The 17,383-nt window shown below is 38.0% G+C and overlaps 1 protein-coding gene across 4 annotated transcripts in view; it reads right to left on the minus strand.

Moving 5' to 3' along the window:
- The window catches only part of DPP8 (dipeptidyl peptidase 8), a 69,932-nt gene that overhangs the window by 24,844 nt on the left and 27,705 nt on the right, over positions 1-17,383 (minus strand). For all 4 annotated transcript variants that reach the window (XM_040493001.1, XM_040493003.1, XM_040493002.1 and 1 more), the window contains 7 exons: positions 16,548-16,716; positions 10,474-10,584; positions 8,723-8,851; positions 7,668-7,729; positions 5,372-5,472; positions 4,516-4,693; positions 3,404-3,563 (listed from right to left, as the gene is read on the minus strand). In XM_040493001.1, coding sequence (XP_040348935.1) covers positions 3,404-3,563; positions 4,516-4,693; positions 5,372-5,472; positions 7,668-7,729; positions 8,723-8,851; positions 10,474-10,584; positions 16,548-16,716 — 910 coding nt within the window. The remainder of the gene's footprint in view (positions 1-3,403; positions 3,564-4,515; positions 4,694-5,371; positions 5,473-7,667; positions 7,730-8,722; positions 8,852-10,473; positions 10,585-16,547; positions 16,717-17,383) is intronic.

The raw sequence follows: 17,383 nt of genomic DNA on the forward strand, positions 1-17,383 counted from the left end.
AAAAAGGGAAGAGAAAGAAGAGGCAGATAAACTGAGGGACCTAGAAAGACACTGAAAGGGAACAAAGAAGCTAAGCTTCTGAGATGAATGTTAACTGAGGTAATGGTTCCGACATTCTTCAATCAGAGTAAAATATTTTAAGTTATTAAAATTTTTAATACTTTTTATTACTGCCCCCCAAGTACTATGTTAATTAACTACTATTCAGAGCTCTTTGACCAGTTTTCATCACTAAAATTTCTGGAATTTTGAAAGGGGACTTAATTTATGTAAACAACAGGAGTTGGTAAGAGAAGTTTAAGGAAGACATTCTTCGGGGCGCCTGGGTGGCGCAGTCGGTTGAGCGTCCGACTTCAGCCAGGTCACGATCTCACGGTCCGTGAGTTCGAGCCCCGCGTCGGGCTCTGGGCTGATGGCTCGGAGCCTGGAGCCTGTTTCTGATTCTGTGTCTCCCTCTCTCTCTGCCCCTCCCCCGTTCATGCTCTGTCTCTGTCTGTCCCATAAATAAATAAAAACGTTGAAAAAAAAAATTAAAAAAAAAAAAAAAGGAAGACATTCTTCATCTTGGATATACAAGATCTAGTCTGCCTTAAAGAAAATTAGGCTAAGGAAAGGAGCAGGGTCTAGGCAGTATCTATTTTGCTAGTCCTAAGATATAGCTCATTTTCCCCATATTTAAAGGCCACATTGAGAAAAACAACCCACTTTAAAAGTTAGCAAAGGATGTGGGGCATCTGGGTGGCTCAGCTGTTTAAGCGCCTGACTCCTGATTTCAGATCAGGTCATGAACTCAGTTCAGTTCCTGAGTTCCAGCCCCACTTTGGGCTCCCTGCTGACAGTGTGAAGACCGCCTGGGATTCTCCCTCCCTCCCTCTCTCTCTCCCTCCCTCCCTCCCTCTCTCCCTCTCTCTCTCTCTCTCCTGCCCCTCCCACCTTGTGTGCACACACGTGCTCTCTCTCAAAACAAATAAATAAACTTAAAAAAAAAGTTGGCAAAGGATTCAAATAGACATTTCTCCAAAGAAGACAGATAATAACACATGAAAAGAGGCACAATGTTACTGGTCATTAGGGAAACGCAAATCAAAGCCACAATGACATACCACTTCATACCCACTAAGGGTGGCTATTACCAAAACAAATAAAACAAACAAAACACACAGAAGATAACAAGTGTTGGCAAGGATGTTGATAAATTGGAACCCTTGTGCACTGCTAATGGGAATGTAAAACGGTGCAGCTGCCAAGGAAAAGAGTACGGTGGTGCCTCAAAAAATTAAAAACAGAACTCCCATATGATCCCGTAATTTCATTTCTGGAAAAGAACTGAAGGCAGGGTCTCAAACAGATATCTATACACCCACCTTTATAGCAGCATTATTCACAATAGCCAAAATGTGGAAGGAACAAGTGTCTGTGGCTAGATAAATGGAAAACACAATGTGGTCTATACACACCACTGAATTTATTCAGCCTTAAAAAGGAAGGGCGTTCTCACATATGCTATGACATGGATGAGGACATTATGCGATGTGAAATAAGTCAGACATGAAAGGGCAAATATGGTATGATTCCACTTACATGAAGTATCTAGAGCAGTTAAAATCATAGAGACAGAAGGTAGTTGCCAGGGGCTGAGGGGAGGGAGCAATGAGCTGAGCTGGGTATTACTTGTTAGGCAGTTTCAGCTTTGGAAGATGAAAAAAGTTCTGGAGGCAGATGGTAGTTATGGTTGCGTGACAATATGAATATACTTAATGCCACTAAACAGTACCCTTAAATGGTTAAAATGGTAGATTCTGTTATGCACATTTTGCCACAATTTTTAAAAATGGCTATGTTGAGTCAATTAAGTTACAAAGGGCAGTTAAGCATATAACATTACCATAAAGTGCCTACTATTCCAAAACAAACTCTATTATTAAAGTAGAAAATTATAACTCCATTAAAACAAATAAACGGGAAAACTATTAGATAAACCATTTCACTTTTTCTAGGCTTACATATCCATTCTGTATTACATTCCCCAGAAGGAAAACCATAGCTTTTTATTTATTTATTTTGAGAAAGAGCATGAGTGGGGGAGGGGCAGAGAGAGACTCCAAAGCAGGCTGGCAGCGGGGTGTGAGGCTCAATCCCATGAACCAGGACTTCATGACCTGAGTCAAAATTGGAAGTTGGGTGCTTAACCAACTGAGCCACCAAGGCACCCCAAACCATCACTTTTATTAAAAAATTTTTTTTTTACTGTTTATTTTTGAGAGAGGGAGAGAGAGAGAGACAGAGCACGAGCGGGGGGAGGGGCAGAGAGAGTGGGAGACACAGAATCCAAAGCAGGTTCCAGGGTCTGAGCTGTCAGCACGAAGCCTGATACGGGGAACCCACGAACAGTGAGATAATGACCTGAGTCAAAGTTGGACTTCGACACCCAAAACCATCACTTTTTAGAGAGAAATTACTTCAGCTGACACAATGTTTAGTTTCACTTTGGGCAATATAATTGTATCAATGTGAAGAGCTACAATCATATTGACTTCAGTGTAGATGCAGACAGTATTTTAAAAAATGAGTATGGGGGCAGGGTGCCTGGGTAGCTTAGTTGGTTAAGCGTCCAACTTTGGCTCAGGTCATGATCTCACAGTTCTTGAGTTCTTGAGTTTGGTCCCTGCATCAGGCTCTCTGCTGTCAGTGCAGAGCCCACTTTGGATTCTCTGTCTCCCTCTCCACTTACTCTTTCTCTCTCTCTCTCAAAAATAAATATTAAAAAAAAAAAAAAAAAAAGGAAAAAAAACTAGTATGTAAAAAACAAACCAAGAACAAACTAGTATATAAAAATATCTAATAACCAAGTAACATTTTAACAGTAGCTTTTTAACATCTAAATATGACATGGGCTCACTTTAAACAAAAATTTACAGTCAAAGCAAAAGTAGAAAGCAAAAATAAGTAATTCCATTCCCAGAGATTACCCACTATTAATATACATATCCATCAAGAACTCTGTTCTGTGTTTTCACATGTGCATGTATTTATATTTTAGTTTAACTTCTGTATTAAGTTATTTTTCATGTTATTTTTCAGACAGGGCACGTGAGCAGGGGAGGGGCAGAGAGAGAGAGACAGAGAGAGAGAGAGAGAGAGAGAGAGAGAAAATCTGAAGCAGACTCTGCGCTGTCAGCGCAAAGCCCGACATAGGGCTTGAACCCACGAACCGGGAGATCGTGACCTGAACCAAAGTCGGTCCCTCAGCTGAGTGAGCCACCCAGGTGCCACACTTATGTATAAAATTTGATGAAGCAAGTACCAATGCTTACAAAGTATACAAAAGAGACATTACATTACCTTGCCCCTCCCACCTTCTGCCAACATATATATGTTTTTTAAATAAAAAAGGATTCCTTACTTGGGGCAGGCAGCCCACCACTGGATCGTTTATATTTGCTCTCCTTTAAAATGGATGTAATTTTGTATAAATGACGAAAACCTGTTTTGCATTCAGAGGCAAAAATAAATTCAATTTCATCTTCATGACTTTGGGGAAAAACATGAAAGATGTCATGGATCTGTAAAATGAATAGCTGAATTTACTACACACATTAATGAAAATACTGCACAAACAATTCAATTAAGTTAGATAAAGAAGAACTGATAAATACATTCTGAAATATAAGCAACTGTCAGTGCTGGGGGTAATGTATATTTATGATATAGATTTTGCCTGGGCCCTTCAGACTTATCTCACTTTTGACATAGACTTCCTCCATTGAGAAATAAATGTTTCCAAAAGGTGAAAAAAGAAAAATACGACCAAAAGCTTTTCTTACTCACCATCTCTGTAATCCTTTGAAACTCGGCATGAGGTTTAATTATACAAATCTTATTATAGAATCTTATTATTCTTTTTTTTATTTTAAATATTTTATTTGTTCATGTAATCGCTATACCCAACATGGGGATTGAACTCACAACCAGATCAAAAGTCACATGCTCCACCAACTGAGCCAGCCAGGGGCCCCTTATTACTTACTCTAATTCAAAATCTTACTACTTTTCTTTCCAAAGAGAAATATTTTAACAGTTGAAGGGTGAATCATATGAAGCCTGTATTCATCCAGGGAGTGATCTGGCTTTATTAATTTTGTATCTTGTTTAAATTTTTTCCACTAAATTGGAAAATTGGTAAATTTTAGTATAGTCTGCCAACTTAAAAGAGAAAGTCTTTTCCAGACCTCTACAGAGGTCCTCCTGAGAAGCACTCATGAGGCTGTTTTCAATACCTCACGTGTCCAGGAAAAGGGGAAATTTGTAGCCAAGGAGATGTCATTTCAATGACATCTACTTTCTATCTATAAGCCATTCCATTCTGGAACCATCATTCCAATTTGAAATGTTCAAACTTAGCAAATAACATTCACGGTTACTTGAATTTAAAAAATTCATTTTGATAGTTTCCTATAAAACTTCACTTGCTTTAGCATTCTGAGAAAATATTTAACCAAGTACAGGAAAACGTACATTTATCCAGATGTCTGTTGTTTCTTCATAGATAATCAGTGGCGTCACAGAGTCAGGCACCGACTCGATGAGTCTCTGTCTTTCCATGGCATCATCTTCTACTGGGATAAATAATTCAGGTGAGATCAACACTATCTGTAGGCGAGTTTGGGAGCGATCTAGTAGAATGGACCAAGCACTATTTAAACAAACAAAACAAAAAAGCACCAAAAATAAAGCAGGCTCTCAGAAAATGAATATTCCTTTACTCTCTCCCCTGGCACCCATCAGTTATTTCTGTAATCACATTAAAGAATTGCTTTAAAAGATATTAAATTATCACCTACAAATGGCCAATTAGAAGTATTAGCTTACTCTATATTTATTTTTTAAAGTTAAGCTTGAATAAAGCTTTTTTTAAAACTGGTTTTCTTTAAACTCCTAAAACCACAACTAGCCTGTGAAATTGTTTTCTCCCTTTAGTGTCACCAATTGCCAGCCTTGTGAAACTCCTGTTGTCTACGTTAGGAACTATATGCAACCATCTTCACATGAAACTCTACAAAAATTTTTGCTTAAATTATTAAAAAAAAAAAAAAAAGAACACACCCTTACATGTGAGTCCTAAAGTCATACAATTTAACCACAAAAAAACATTGAAACCATGAGTGGCTATGTAAGAGAGAGAATTGAAATGCAGTGCCCCTATGCTTATAGGAATAAAAAATCCACAAGGCCACTTAGCTCAGGAAAAATTCTCTGTGCAGAAATAACTACTCTGCAAATTTACATGTGAAGGCATCTCCAACTGAGGGGCAATTTCTAAAGTTCTGGATTCTAAATTATTTGTAAACAAGTGACAATTTAACATACGCACTATTTTCCCTCTGGAGTCCATCCAGCTCTGGCAATATATTCAACTCCTTCAAACAGAATCTCAAAAGGTTGAATCAGTTCCTTATCTATGACATCGATAATCTTTTAAAAAAGAAAAAAAAGGATTCTAGTTACAGAAGACATAGATCAATAACCAGTTTACTAGTCTACTTAAATCATTATCTTTTTTTTTTTTTTTAATGTTTATTATTCTTGAGAGAGAGACAGACAGAAACAGAGCATGAGTCGGGGAGGGGCAGAGAGAGAAGGAGACCCAGAATCTGAACCAGGCTCCAGGCTCTGAGCTGTAAGCACAGAGCCTGATGCGGGGCTCGAACTCACAAACTGTGAGATCGTGACGTGAGCCGAAGTCGGACTCTTAACTAACTGAGCCACCCAGGCGCCCCTTAAATCATTACCTTTAACAGCATGACAGCTTTTCAGACTTAAGTATTTAAATAGGCATGAGGGATACAGCAAAACTAGCGGTAAGTTGTGGGTTACCTACACTAGTGTACTCTTTATGTCTAACAAAGTTCTAAGAATGAGAATTAGCACAGTCTAAAAGTCTTTTTCCATGAGTTTACACTGAGAGCCCTTGCTAATAAGTGGTAACAACAAGTTTTAATCACTTTAGAGTCTAGTATCAAAGAAAAATAATAGTTCCTGATTTCCTATATTTTAGCCTAAAATAGGATTTGTGTAATGTATTAATAAAATGGCCCTTAGTAAGCAAATTTTTTCCTTTAAAAATCTAGCCAACACAAAAAGTAAGTTTTTTAAAAAAGGGCAAAGCGGGGCGCCTGGGTGGCGCAGTCGGTTAAGCGTCCGACTTCAGCCAGGTCACGATCTCGCGGTCTGTGAGCTCGAGCCCCGCGTCGGGCTCTGGGCTGATGGCTCGGAGCCTGGAGCCTGTTTCCGATTCTGTGTCTCCCTCTCTCTCTGCCCTTCCCCCGTTCATGCTCTGTCTCTCTCTGTCCCAAAAATAAATAAACGTTGAAAAAAAAATTTTTTTTAAAAGGGCAAAGGATCTGGATAGTTCTCCAACGAAGACACACAAATGGCCAATAGGCACATGAAAAGATGCTCAACATCATTAGCCATCAGGAAAATTTAAGTCAAAATAACAGTGAGATACAATTTCAAACTTACTAGGATGGCTATAATCAATAAGATGAATAAAAGTGTTGATGATGGTGTGGAGAGATTGGAAACCTCACACAATGGGAAGGTAAAATAGTGCAACCACTTGGGGCAAATAGTCTTGCAGTTCCTCAAAGGTTAAACATATAGCTATCGTGTGACTGAACAATTCTGTTTCTAGGTATCTAACCAAGAGAAGTGAAAAACATACACACACATTCATGGTAGCATTACTCCTAACAGTCAAAAGGTGGAAACAGACTAAATGTCCATAACTGATGAGTAGATAAAGTGTTGGGGCACGTGGCTGGCTCAATTGGAAGAGTGTGCAACTCTCGACGTCAGGGTTCTGAGTCTGAGCTCCATGTTGAGTGTAGAGATTACATGCATACATACATACATAAAAACTTAAAGAAAAAAAGCAAGAAAGTGCTGATACATGGTGCAATATAGATGGAGCTTAAGGACAAAATGCTAAGCAAAAGAAACCAGACTAGATACTATATGATTCCATTTATATGAAGTATCCAGAATAGGCAAATCTACAGACACAAAGTAGATATACTAGTGGTTACCCAGGGTTAAGGGACGTGGGAAGGTTGGAAGGTGATGATTAAGGGATGTGGGGTTTCTTTTTGGGGTGATGAAAATGTTGCACAATTCTGTGAATACACTAAAAGCCATTTTAAACTTTAAATGAGTGAACTGAATCACACTTGAATTATATCTCAATAAAGCTATTAAAACAAAGCCTAGCAGAGAAGACTTTTTTAAGTAATCCTCTGGGCATTCAGCTTGTAAGAATTTGACTATCCAAATGGAAAGCCCCAGGACAAGAGAAATGTGGGACACATCTATCCAACACACAAGGTAAATCACTAGTCAATACTGCTATTTTAAAAATATTGATCTGGAATTAACAATGGTAAAGAGAAAAAACTTTTGAAAGAGTGGTAAATATGCCTATCCCCATATTCCTATCTTGAGAACCAGCAAAAAGTTTTCAAAGCAGAAAATTAGGTCAACCTGAAACTGATGGTGCACAAATGTCTCAGCAAGTTAAACAAGTCCAAAAAATTAAAGAGTGAATCTACGATATCTACGAGACTGACCAGTCAAAGGACAAAAAAGTCAACTCCACATTTTATACTTACCCTTCCTTCAGCATCAATCATTATTTCTGACATCTTAAAGGTGACTTTTGGATTTGCTGTGCCTTTAGAAAGAGATAGAAATGAACAGTAATGCAGATCCAAAATTATTCAAACAAATTTTGCCAGATCAATCCCCTTTACACTTTGTTTAAGTCGGGAACTTGGTAGAGTCAGGGCTTTATTGTATAAGAATCTCAGAACTCCATCTCAAATTCATAATTTTCACCATTGGTATATAAAAAAAAAAGAGGTTAAAAACATCAAGAGTAGGTACGAAATAAAGAAAGGAAATGCTGTATCATTTTGTAATTAAATACTATAAACGGGGTTGCCTGGGTGGCTCAGTTGGTTGAGCATCGACTCTTGGTTTTGGCTCAGGTCGTGATCTCATGGTTGGTGGGACAGAGCCCTGCGTTGGGCTCTGTACTGACTGCGTGGAGCCTGCTTGGGATTCTCTTCCCCTGTGCTCTCGCCCCTCCCCTGCACTCTCTCTCTCAAAATAAATAAATAAACTTTAAAAAATTGCTATAAACAGCAAAATGGGAAAAAATTACTGATTTATTAAGAACATAATCCCTTAAAAATCTTTATTTCCTAGCAAAGACACCTTTTTATTCATTCCTTGAAGTAACCAACCAGCTTTGTGCACTTCCCAACCTTTGAAAAAAATTTTAAAAAGATCAGCCTGTAATTAAAAAATCTACTTCAGGAGCACCTGGGTGGCTCAGTTGGTTAGGTGGCCAGCTCTTGATTGTGGCTCAAGTCATGATCTCGTGTTTCTTGAGTCCGAGCCCTGCACTGGGCTCCACACTGTTATAGTGTGGAGATTCTCTCTCTGTCCCCTCTCTCTGCTCTTCAGTGTGCACGCTTTCCCTCAAAATAAATAAATAAACTTAAAAAATTTTTTTAATTTTTCTTCTGTGACACTTAATGAACAACCCACTTTTACTAAGTCTGTAAATGATCAATGTTGACCATACCTTTGGATGACTGCAGAATGAATCTTGTTTGGAAAGCAGAAATGAGTGAATATAAATGCCAATGGAATATAGTACCTGTTTTAGGATAACGGAATGAATCTGCCCTCCTTGTTTCCAACATAGGGGATGTAACATGAATAATTTCCACCTCAGATTCATCATTTTCTTCATACAAAATTCTAAGAATTTTGCTGCCACTGGGAGCTTAAAAGGAATTTGAATATTGTAAATTTAGAAGAACTGTTCCATAGAGTAATCATAACTGACCATTTCCTCTAGTAGTATATTTCCCATAGTGAAAAATAATTCATGTATAAAATATACTGCATTTTGTGTATGAAACTATCATTAGCCTTTGTACTAAGAAGGTGAATTATTGTTAAATCACTTTTGCTGGTTAAGGGTTACTCCTTTTGGAAGGCAAAACCTGAAGATACTTATGTACATATATATATATTTTTTTAAAATTTTAGGTAGGCTTCATGCCCAACATGGGGCTTGAACTTATGACCCTGAGATCAAGAGTCACATGCTCTACAGACTGGCACCCAGACTGCCAGCCAGGCACCCCTGTACATATACATCTTTAAACAGCAAAGGGGTGCCTCGGTGGTTCGGTTAAGCATCCTATTCTTGATCTCTGCTCAGGTCTTGATCTCAGGGTCGTGAGTTCAAGTCCCAAGTTGGGCTCCATGCTGGGTTCCATGCTAGGGGTGGAGCCTACTTTAAAAAATTAAAAAATTAAAAAAAAAAAAAACACAAAACCAGCAGAAACACATTTGTGAAGGTCTTCAGTCCCTGCGTACCTTAAAATGCATTCCTTGTTGAAAAGTGAATTACTTAATTACAACATTTCTTTTGATAAAATAGATGCAACTTAAAGAGTCCAGTTTTCTCTTAATCGTTACTCTAATTCATGTAAAATCTTGTTCTAACAAACACAATTATGGCAAACATTTTACATATTAAAATTAAATGTCCAAATCTAAGACATGGCTTAAAAATAAGTATTTTTAATAGTCCCTTAGAGAAGTGTTTAAAATACGAGCTGCTAGGATGCTCCTTCAGTGCAGCATGAGACTCTTGATCTTGGGGTCGTGAGTTCAAGCCCCACTTTGGGTGTAAAGCTAACTTAAAAAAAAAAAAAACAAAAGCTAGCTGCAAATAATTACTATGTCATGAAATGTATTAATGGGTAATAACCAGCATTTAAAATGTATAGTGAACAAAAAAAATACAATATAAGAGTGCCTTTCACATAAGGATAAATATTGCTCCATGAAATTTGTTTTCAGTTTTTGTATATAATACATATATGAATTGTTAGGCTAGAATGTAAAGCAAATTTCTAAGTGGATCAAGGACAAAAAAATCTGAAAGCCACTGCTTCACGAGATCTGCTTCTCGGGCAGTAAACACTTGTGAATTCACTCAGAAAAAGGAGGAATTTGTGTCCTTTTTTCTGATCCATTCATACACTAATTTGGTCATACGTTCACGTAGACTCTCTAGTCAATCCTACATTTTTTTAACAATGCACTCAGGTGTAGTATTTTTTATTTTTCCACCAATGTTGCCAGCAAGATCAGCTTCTAGAAGAAAAAGTGGTAAAGAGTTGAAGGACCTGAGGTACTGAACTGCAATGGAATTATTTTTATTAGAATTCATTATGGTGGGATATAGCCTGTGTATTTTAAATAACTACTGGTAGGATCCAATTTTCAAGACTTCATAAGCTACTATTTAGGACTCAGAATCTATGCACTTAACTAACTGGGAGTTAAATCTCATAATACTTTGATTTATAATATTTTGAACTCCCTTACTTGTTTCAGCTTCTGGACACCACCAGTAGCCAGAGTATCTATCAAATTCTTCTTGAAGAACAAAGGTAGCAACTCCAGCAGATCTGGGATCTTCTTCCATGTTGGCTAGCTCTAGACAAACATAAAAGGCAAAATCACCACAGGAAATTCTCTATCTTTTCATAGATACTAAGCACAATGATTTAGTTTATTGTGAAATGCAGCTGTAGTACAGTGGTGAACTCTGGAACTAAATGGACTGGATTTAAATCTGAGCTCCATCATTTACTAACTGACTGACCTTGGATAAATCACCCAACCTCATTCACCGCAGTGTCCCATTTGTAAATGGGGTTGTTAGAATTAAATGAGTTAATTCACATAAAGCACTTAGAACAAAGCCTGAGCCAGAACATAAATGTTGGTTATTTCCCCATTTAGCTGGGGTCATAGGAAACAAGAATACATGTAGAGTGTCACAGTGATTTGTATCTTCTACACAGCAAAGTCCAACTTTAGACCTAGAATGGCTCTTACAGATCAGGTAATTCATCACTCTTCCTCCCCTTCTTCCATTCAACCAGAACATCTCAGCTTTCATCTGTTTTACACTTTCCAGCAAATAGTTTACAGCATATAATTTGAAGGGAACTCCTGCTTTAAAACTAAACCCCCCAATGGGGTGCCTGGGTGGCTCAGTTGGGTAAGCATGCAACTTTGGCTCAGGTCATGATCTTGTAGTCCGTGAGTTTGAGCCCCACATTGGACTCTTTGCTATCAGCATAGAGCCTGCTTTGGATCCTTTGTCTCCCTCTCTCTCTGCCCCTCCCCCACTGGTTCAATAAATAAATAAATTAAACCTCCCCAAACCATGAAGCCATAATTTTTTTGTTTTTTAATTTTTTTTTTTAATGTTTATTTATTTTTGAGACAGAGAGACACAGCATGAGCAGGGAAGGGGCAGAGAGAGAGGGAGACACAGAATGTGAAGCAGGCTCCAGGCTCTGAGCTGTCAGCACAGAGCCCGATGTGGGGCTCGAACCCACGAAGTGTGAGATCATGACCTGAGCCGAAGTCGGACGCTTAACCGACTGAGCCACCCAGGTGCCCCGAAGCCATAATTTTTAAAGATTTCATGACATGGAGAAATGTTTACAATGTAATTGAATTTTAAAAAGCCCTATTACTAAATGGCATGTACACTATAATTTCATTTAAAAAATGTTAAACATATATTTTATTTTTATTTATTTGAGAGAGAGAGAGAGAGAGAGAGAAAGAACCTCAAGCAGACTCCATGCTCAGTGTGGAGCCCAACACAGGGCGTGATCCCATGACCTGAGTTGAAATCAAGAGTTGGACTGAGCCAACTGAGCCACCCAGGCACTCCCCAACACTTTATTTCTTAATTTTTTTAAATGTTTATTCATTTTTGAGACAGAGAGCGACGAAGCATGAGCAGGGGAGGGGCAGAGAGAGGAAGACACAGAATCTGAAGCAGGCTTCAGGCTCTGAGCTGTCAGCACAGAGCCTGATGCAGGGTTCAAACTCATGAACCATGAGATCGTGACCTGAGCCGAAGTCGGATGCTTAAACCAACTGAGCCACCCAGGCACCCCACCCCCAATATTTTAAAATGCTTGTTTCCGGGTAGTTGAACATTTGACTCTTGATTTCGGCTCAGGTCATGATCACAGGGTGGCAGGATAGAGCCCCTTGTCAGTCTCTGCACTGGGCGTAGAGCCTGCTTGAGATTCTCTCTTTCTCTCCCCATCTGCCCCTTTCCCCAGCCTGCGCTGTCTCTCTAAAAAAAAAAAAAAAAAAAAAAAAAAAAGTTGGGGATATAAATCAAAATGTGGTTCTCTCCAAGTAATGAGACAGACTATGGACAAGCATTTTTTTAAATTGCTTTATAATTTACAAAATCTTAGGTATATATATTTGTGATAAATGTATACACTTGTGTAACCACACCTCATCAAGACAGAATATTTCCAACACCGAGAATGTATTTTCATGTCTCTTCTCAGTCAATGCCCATTATCACCCCAGAAGCAACCAATGATCTGATTTCTATCATCATAGGTTAGTTCTGCATATTCTAAAATATCACATAAGTGAACTCATACTTTGCTTTTTGAAATTCATCAATGTTGTTACACATATCAATAATTCACTTCTGTTAATTGCTGGGTAGTATTCCATAGTATATCACAGTTCCTTTATCCATTCACCTGTTAATGGGTTATCTGGGCTACTTCTAGTTATTGGCAACTATGAATAAAGATGTTAATCTTTCTTGTATAGGGATCTTTGTGGGTGTATGCTTTCATTTCTCTTGAATCAGGACCCAGGAGTGGAATGCCTGGGTAGTATGGTAAGTGTTCATAAGAAACTGCCACAGTTTTCCAAAGTACTTGTATTATTTTATATTCTTACTAGCAATGGATGAAAGTTCCTTTCTAGTATTTGTGTTCAGAATTAATCTTTTTCACTTTAGCCAGTCTAATAAGTGTATGGTAATACCTCATAGTGATTTCAATATTATAAACCAGTTTCAATGTATTATTTTTGCTTATCTGTATTTTCTATATATTGTCTGAAACAAATATGCAAAATGAACCCATAATCCACTACCCAAAAATTTGAGTCCAGAAGTGTTTGGAACTCAGAATTTGGGTGATTTTTCATATATATTATATATATCTACCATAAAATTATATAACATCTCCAGCAGGGGAATCAAATACCCTGTAACTGAATACACCAATATTCCTACAGCAAACTTATGAATAGACACACTAAGTAGGATTAAGATTATAAATATCCTCAGGTCAGTTCAGGTCAGATTTTGCCACCAAATGAGTTTTAGCACCAAGCCAGTGAAAAGTAAGCTCAGTTTTTAAGAGTTTTTTGAATTTTGGAGTGAATGATATAGCCAAAACCAGTGTTCAGTTTTCCTGGATCTTTAAACTACCCCAAAGGTGTATCCACGCTAGTGTTTTATATTTTGTTCTCCTTTAGATGTGAGAACAGGTACCACTCATTTTTATCTCCCTTTCACTGACTACAGACCTCAATTATTAAGAGTTATTTATTAAATGAATATAAGCTATCGCTTTGCTCGTCTGATACATCATTTGATAGTAGAGGCTGGTACTGTATTACTTTAACATTCCTTTATCATACCAGGCAGAAAATAAACACATGCACTTGCTCATTGACTAAACTCACCTACAAGCAGACTTTCACTTGGAAACTTATTGTGAATAAGAGGAGTAAGAGTGAAGACACTTACTTTGTATTTACTTTTCTATTTAAACTAACACACTGCACTTACCATGTATCAGACACCATCCTAAGCACTTCACAAATACTAACTCATTAAAACCTCCTAACAGCACTACAATGACCTGCCTTTTTAGATATGGAAACTGAGAGGTTAAATAACTTACTCAAGGTCACAGAACTAAAAACTGGTAGATCTGGAACCCAAACTCAGCTCTCTGGTTCTAGACTATATCTTTAACTAGTACACTAATCTTGAAAATGATAAACATATCACAACCTACATGCACAGAAAGGAAAAATAATAAAAACAATACTATAGCATCACACAGGGCTCCGGTGCTCTCTACTTTACATTCTGTCAATCCTCACCATAAACCTGTGTGGAAAACAATTCTACAGAAGAAAAAATAGACTTAAAAAATTCCTTAATTCTGTCAGTTACTGTCAGAACTTTGTAATCCCAGACTCAAGTACAATAACTAGTATGTAGTGAGTGTTCAATGTCTGGTGAAAGCATGAACAAATGGCTAGGATTTCCAACCCAGATTTACGAATCACCGATCTAATCCTTCCATTGCCACTAGCAGCTGTTCTGATTCCCGGACTCCAAATGGAGACCCATTAAACACCAAAACATGTACTTTTCACTTAAAAACTTCCCTACTCCATCCCCTTTTAACTGATGTTCTAGTTTTAGATCATTAAACCTAGATCATTTCAACAGTCAACTTTTGGTGTTCCTGTCTCTAGTCCTGTGCTTTTCAAATATAACCTTCACAAAGTATCCAAAACAATTTATCTATCATATGACTCTGCCCATACCACCCAATTGATAAAAATGTTTCAGTGGATGCCCATATCATTCTAGAGACCCTGTCGATTTACACAAGATACAGGTTACCCCTGTCTTGGCTCTTTTTATCTGCCAGCCTTACTTTTCCCTTCTTCTTGACTCATACCTTATACTTTAGGAACCATCAGATTGCTTTAACTCCTCACAAACATCACTTTCTGCATCAAGACCTTTCTCATGTGGTCCCCTCACCTGGAGTGTACAGGCTAATGTGTACTCGTATCTAAGATGAGTTTAGGTGCCAGTTAGGTGTCATCTCTTCTGGGAAGCCCTTCCTGAACACTACCCTCACTGATGCTCTTATAACACCCTATGTTTGCTTATCACTGTTTTATCATTCATGTAGTTTCCTTGAGGGCCTGGGTTATGTCTTATTCAACTCTGTATTCTTAGTTCCTGCCGCATTACCTGGCACACAGGAACTTAATGTATTTTTCTTGACTGAATAGTTAGAACAGGTTTCTTGACTTCTAATTCAGTGTTCTTTCTACCAATGTAAATTGTTCAGGAAAAGGCTTCTTCTATAACACTGATTATCCTAATAATGAAAAAAATATTTGTTGTCAATACACTATTGTATTCTAAAATAATTTATTAAGAAAGATGCCCAGGGACGCCTGGGTGGCTCAGTTAAGCATCCGACTCGATTTCAGCTCAGGTCATGATCTCATGGTTCATGAGTTCAAGCCCCATGTCAGGCTCCACACTGACAGTGCAGAGCCTGCCTGGGATTCTGTGTTTTTCTCTCCTTCTGCCCCTCGCCTGCTCACTCCCTCTCTCTCAAAATAAATAAATAAACATTAAAAAAAAAAAAAAAGATGCCCAATAAATCAGATTTGTGAACATTAGATTAAGCAAGAGTTGAACAAATGAATTTTTAAAATTTTATTTATTATTATTTTTTAATGTTTTATTTATTGGGGCTCCTGGGTGGCTCAGTCGGTTAGGTGTCCGACTTCAGCTCAGGTCACGTTCTCAGGTTCATGAGTTTGAGCCCTGCTTCTGGCTCTGCGCTGACAGCTCAGAGCCTGTAGCCTGCTTCAGATTCTGTGTCTCCCCCTCTCTCTGCCCCTCCCCCACTCATGCTCTATCTCTCTCCATCTCAAAAATGAATAAATGTTAAAAAAAAAATTTTTTTTTTAATGTTTTATTTATTTGGTGGAGGGAGGGGCAAAGAGAGGGGGACAGAGGATCCAAAGTGGGCTTTGTGCTGACCAGTTGACAGCAGCGAGCCTGATGTGGGGCTTGAACTCAAGAACCATGAGATCATGACCTGAGCTGAAGTCAGACACTCAACAGACTGAGCCACCCCGGCACCCCTGAACAAATGTTTCACTATGAAACTTACTGACTTTAAGTTGTTTCATGTGTTCAAAGAAAAACCAATACACTATTTCCCATATTTCATTGGTATGAAAGCTTTAGAGGAAAACATTCACATCTTTAGAGGAAAACAAAGCACATCTGTGCTTTGAGTAGCGCTTAGTATTACTATAATCACTTAATGAAAATTAAATATTTCCATAATACACACAGTTCTACAAAGTGTTGTTCTTCCTATTATGACAAAATAACTAAGTAGCCTCTCCAAAAGGGGGAGATAAATTTTGGGTGCATATTAGGTCTTTGTTTCCCAAAAACAAGATTAATTTTTTAAATTGAAATTTGATTTTAATGAGAACCATTTTGGGGTAATTCTGGCAGTCTTATTAAGCTAAAGGAACAATCACGTCAGAGGCATTACTGTTGTGCTTTCTGAAAATGAACATTCAAACAAGGTAGCGTTTTGCATGTGGTAAGTACTATGTATCCTCTGTACTTTCTTATTAATTTTAAAGATTTGAATTTAAAATATGAAGGCCAGCCACCTTGCCTCCATTTCATAAAGTAAGCAAGAGCAAAATTTTAAAAATATTTTTCAGAAAAGCAGATTTGCAGAACTATGTGTTACCATTGTGCACATAGGTGAGCCTTCTTTCTTCTCTGGTTACAATGTTGGATATCCAAATATCATTGCTGTGTATAAAAGCAATCCAGTCCGGATCAGCCGGGCATAATTTAGGATCCATACGAATGTTGGGACAACTAGTCTCTACTAAATTTGGCCGTAAGGGTTGTTGCTAGAAAAGAAAAAACATTTTTAGGAAAGTATCAGGCTGATACATACATACTCATTTGCCAACACCCTTCAGTGAAAAAGAATTCCAAGTAAAATGTCAACTATGATAATTGCTCCTCAGAAAAATTCACTTTTGGGGCGCCTGGGTGGCTCAGTTGGTTGGGCAGCTGACTTCGGCTCAGGTCATGATCTCACAGCTCATGAGTCTGAGCCCCACATCAGGCTCTGTGCTGACAGCTCAGAGCCCAGAGCCTGCTTCAGATTCTGTCTCCCTCTCTCTCTACCCCTCCCATGCTCATGCTCTGTCTGTCTCTCTCTCTCTCTCTCAAAAATAAATAAACATTAAAAAAAAATTTATAAAAAAGAAAAATACACTTTTGCATTCCTTAACTTATAAGGACAGACTCATTTTTTTTTTTTTTACTATAAATTAGAAAGCTAAGGGTAATAGGACAGTAAAGACAATATAAGGGCACTTCATAAATTTTGTTGTCCATACCTGTTTAATGGAGTAATTATTGTTTGTTAAATACTTTTATTAAGCACTTATTTATTGAATATTTATTAAATATTTCAAATTAATTTTACCAATATAAAACAGTTTGCTCAAAAAGATAGAACAGGGGCGCCTGGGTGGCTCAGTCGGTTGAGCGTCCGACTTCGGCTCA

This window comes from Herpailurus yagouaroundi, unplaced genomic scaffold (assembly GCF_014898765.1).
Source record: "Herpailurus yagouaroundi ecotype Mexico unplaced genomic scaffold, PumYag 184, whole genome shotgun sequence".
Classification (NCBI taxonomy): domain Eukaryota; kingdom Metazoa; phylum Chordata; class Mammalia; order Carnivora; family Felidae; genus Herpailurus; species Herpailurus yagouaroundi.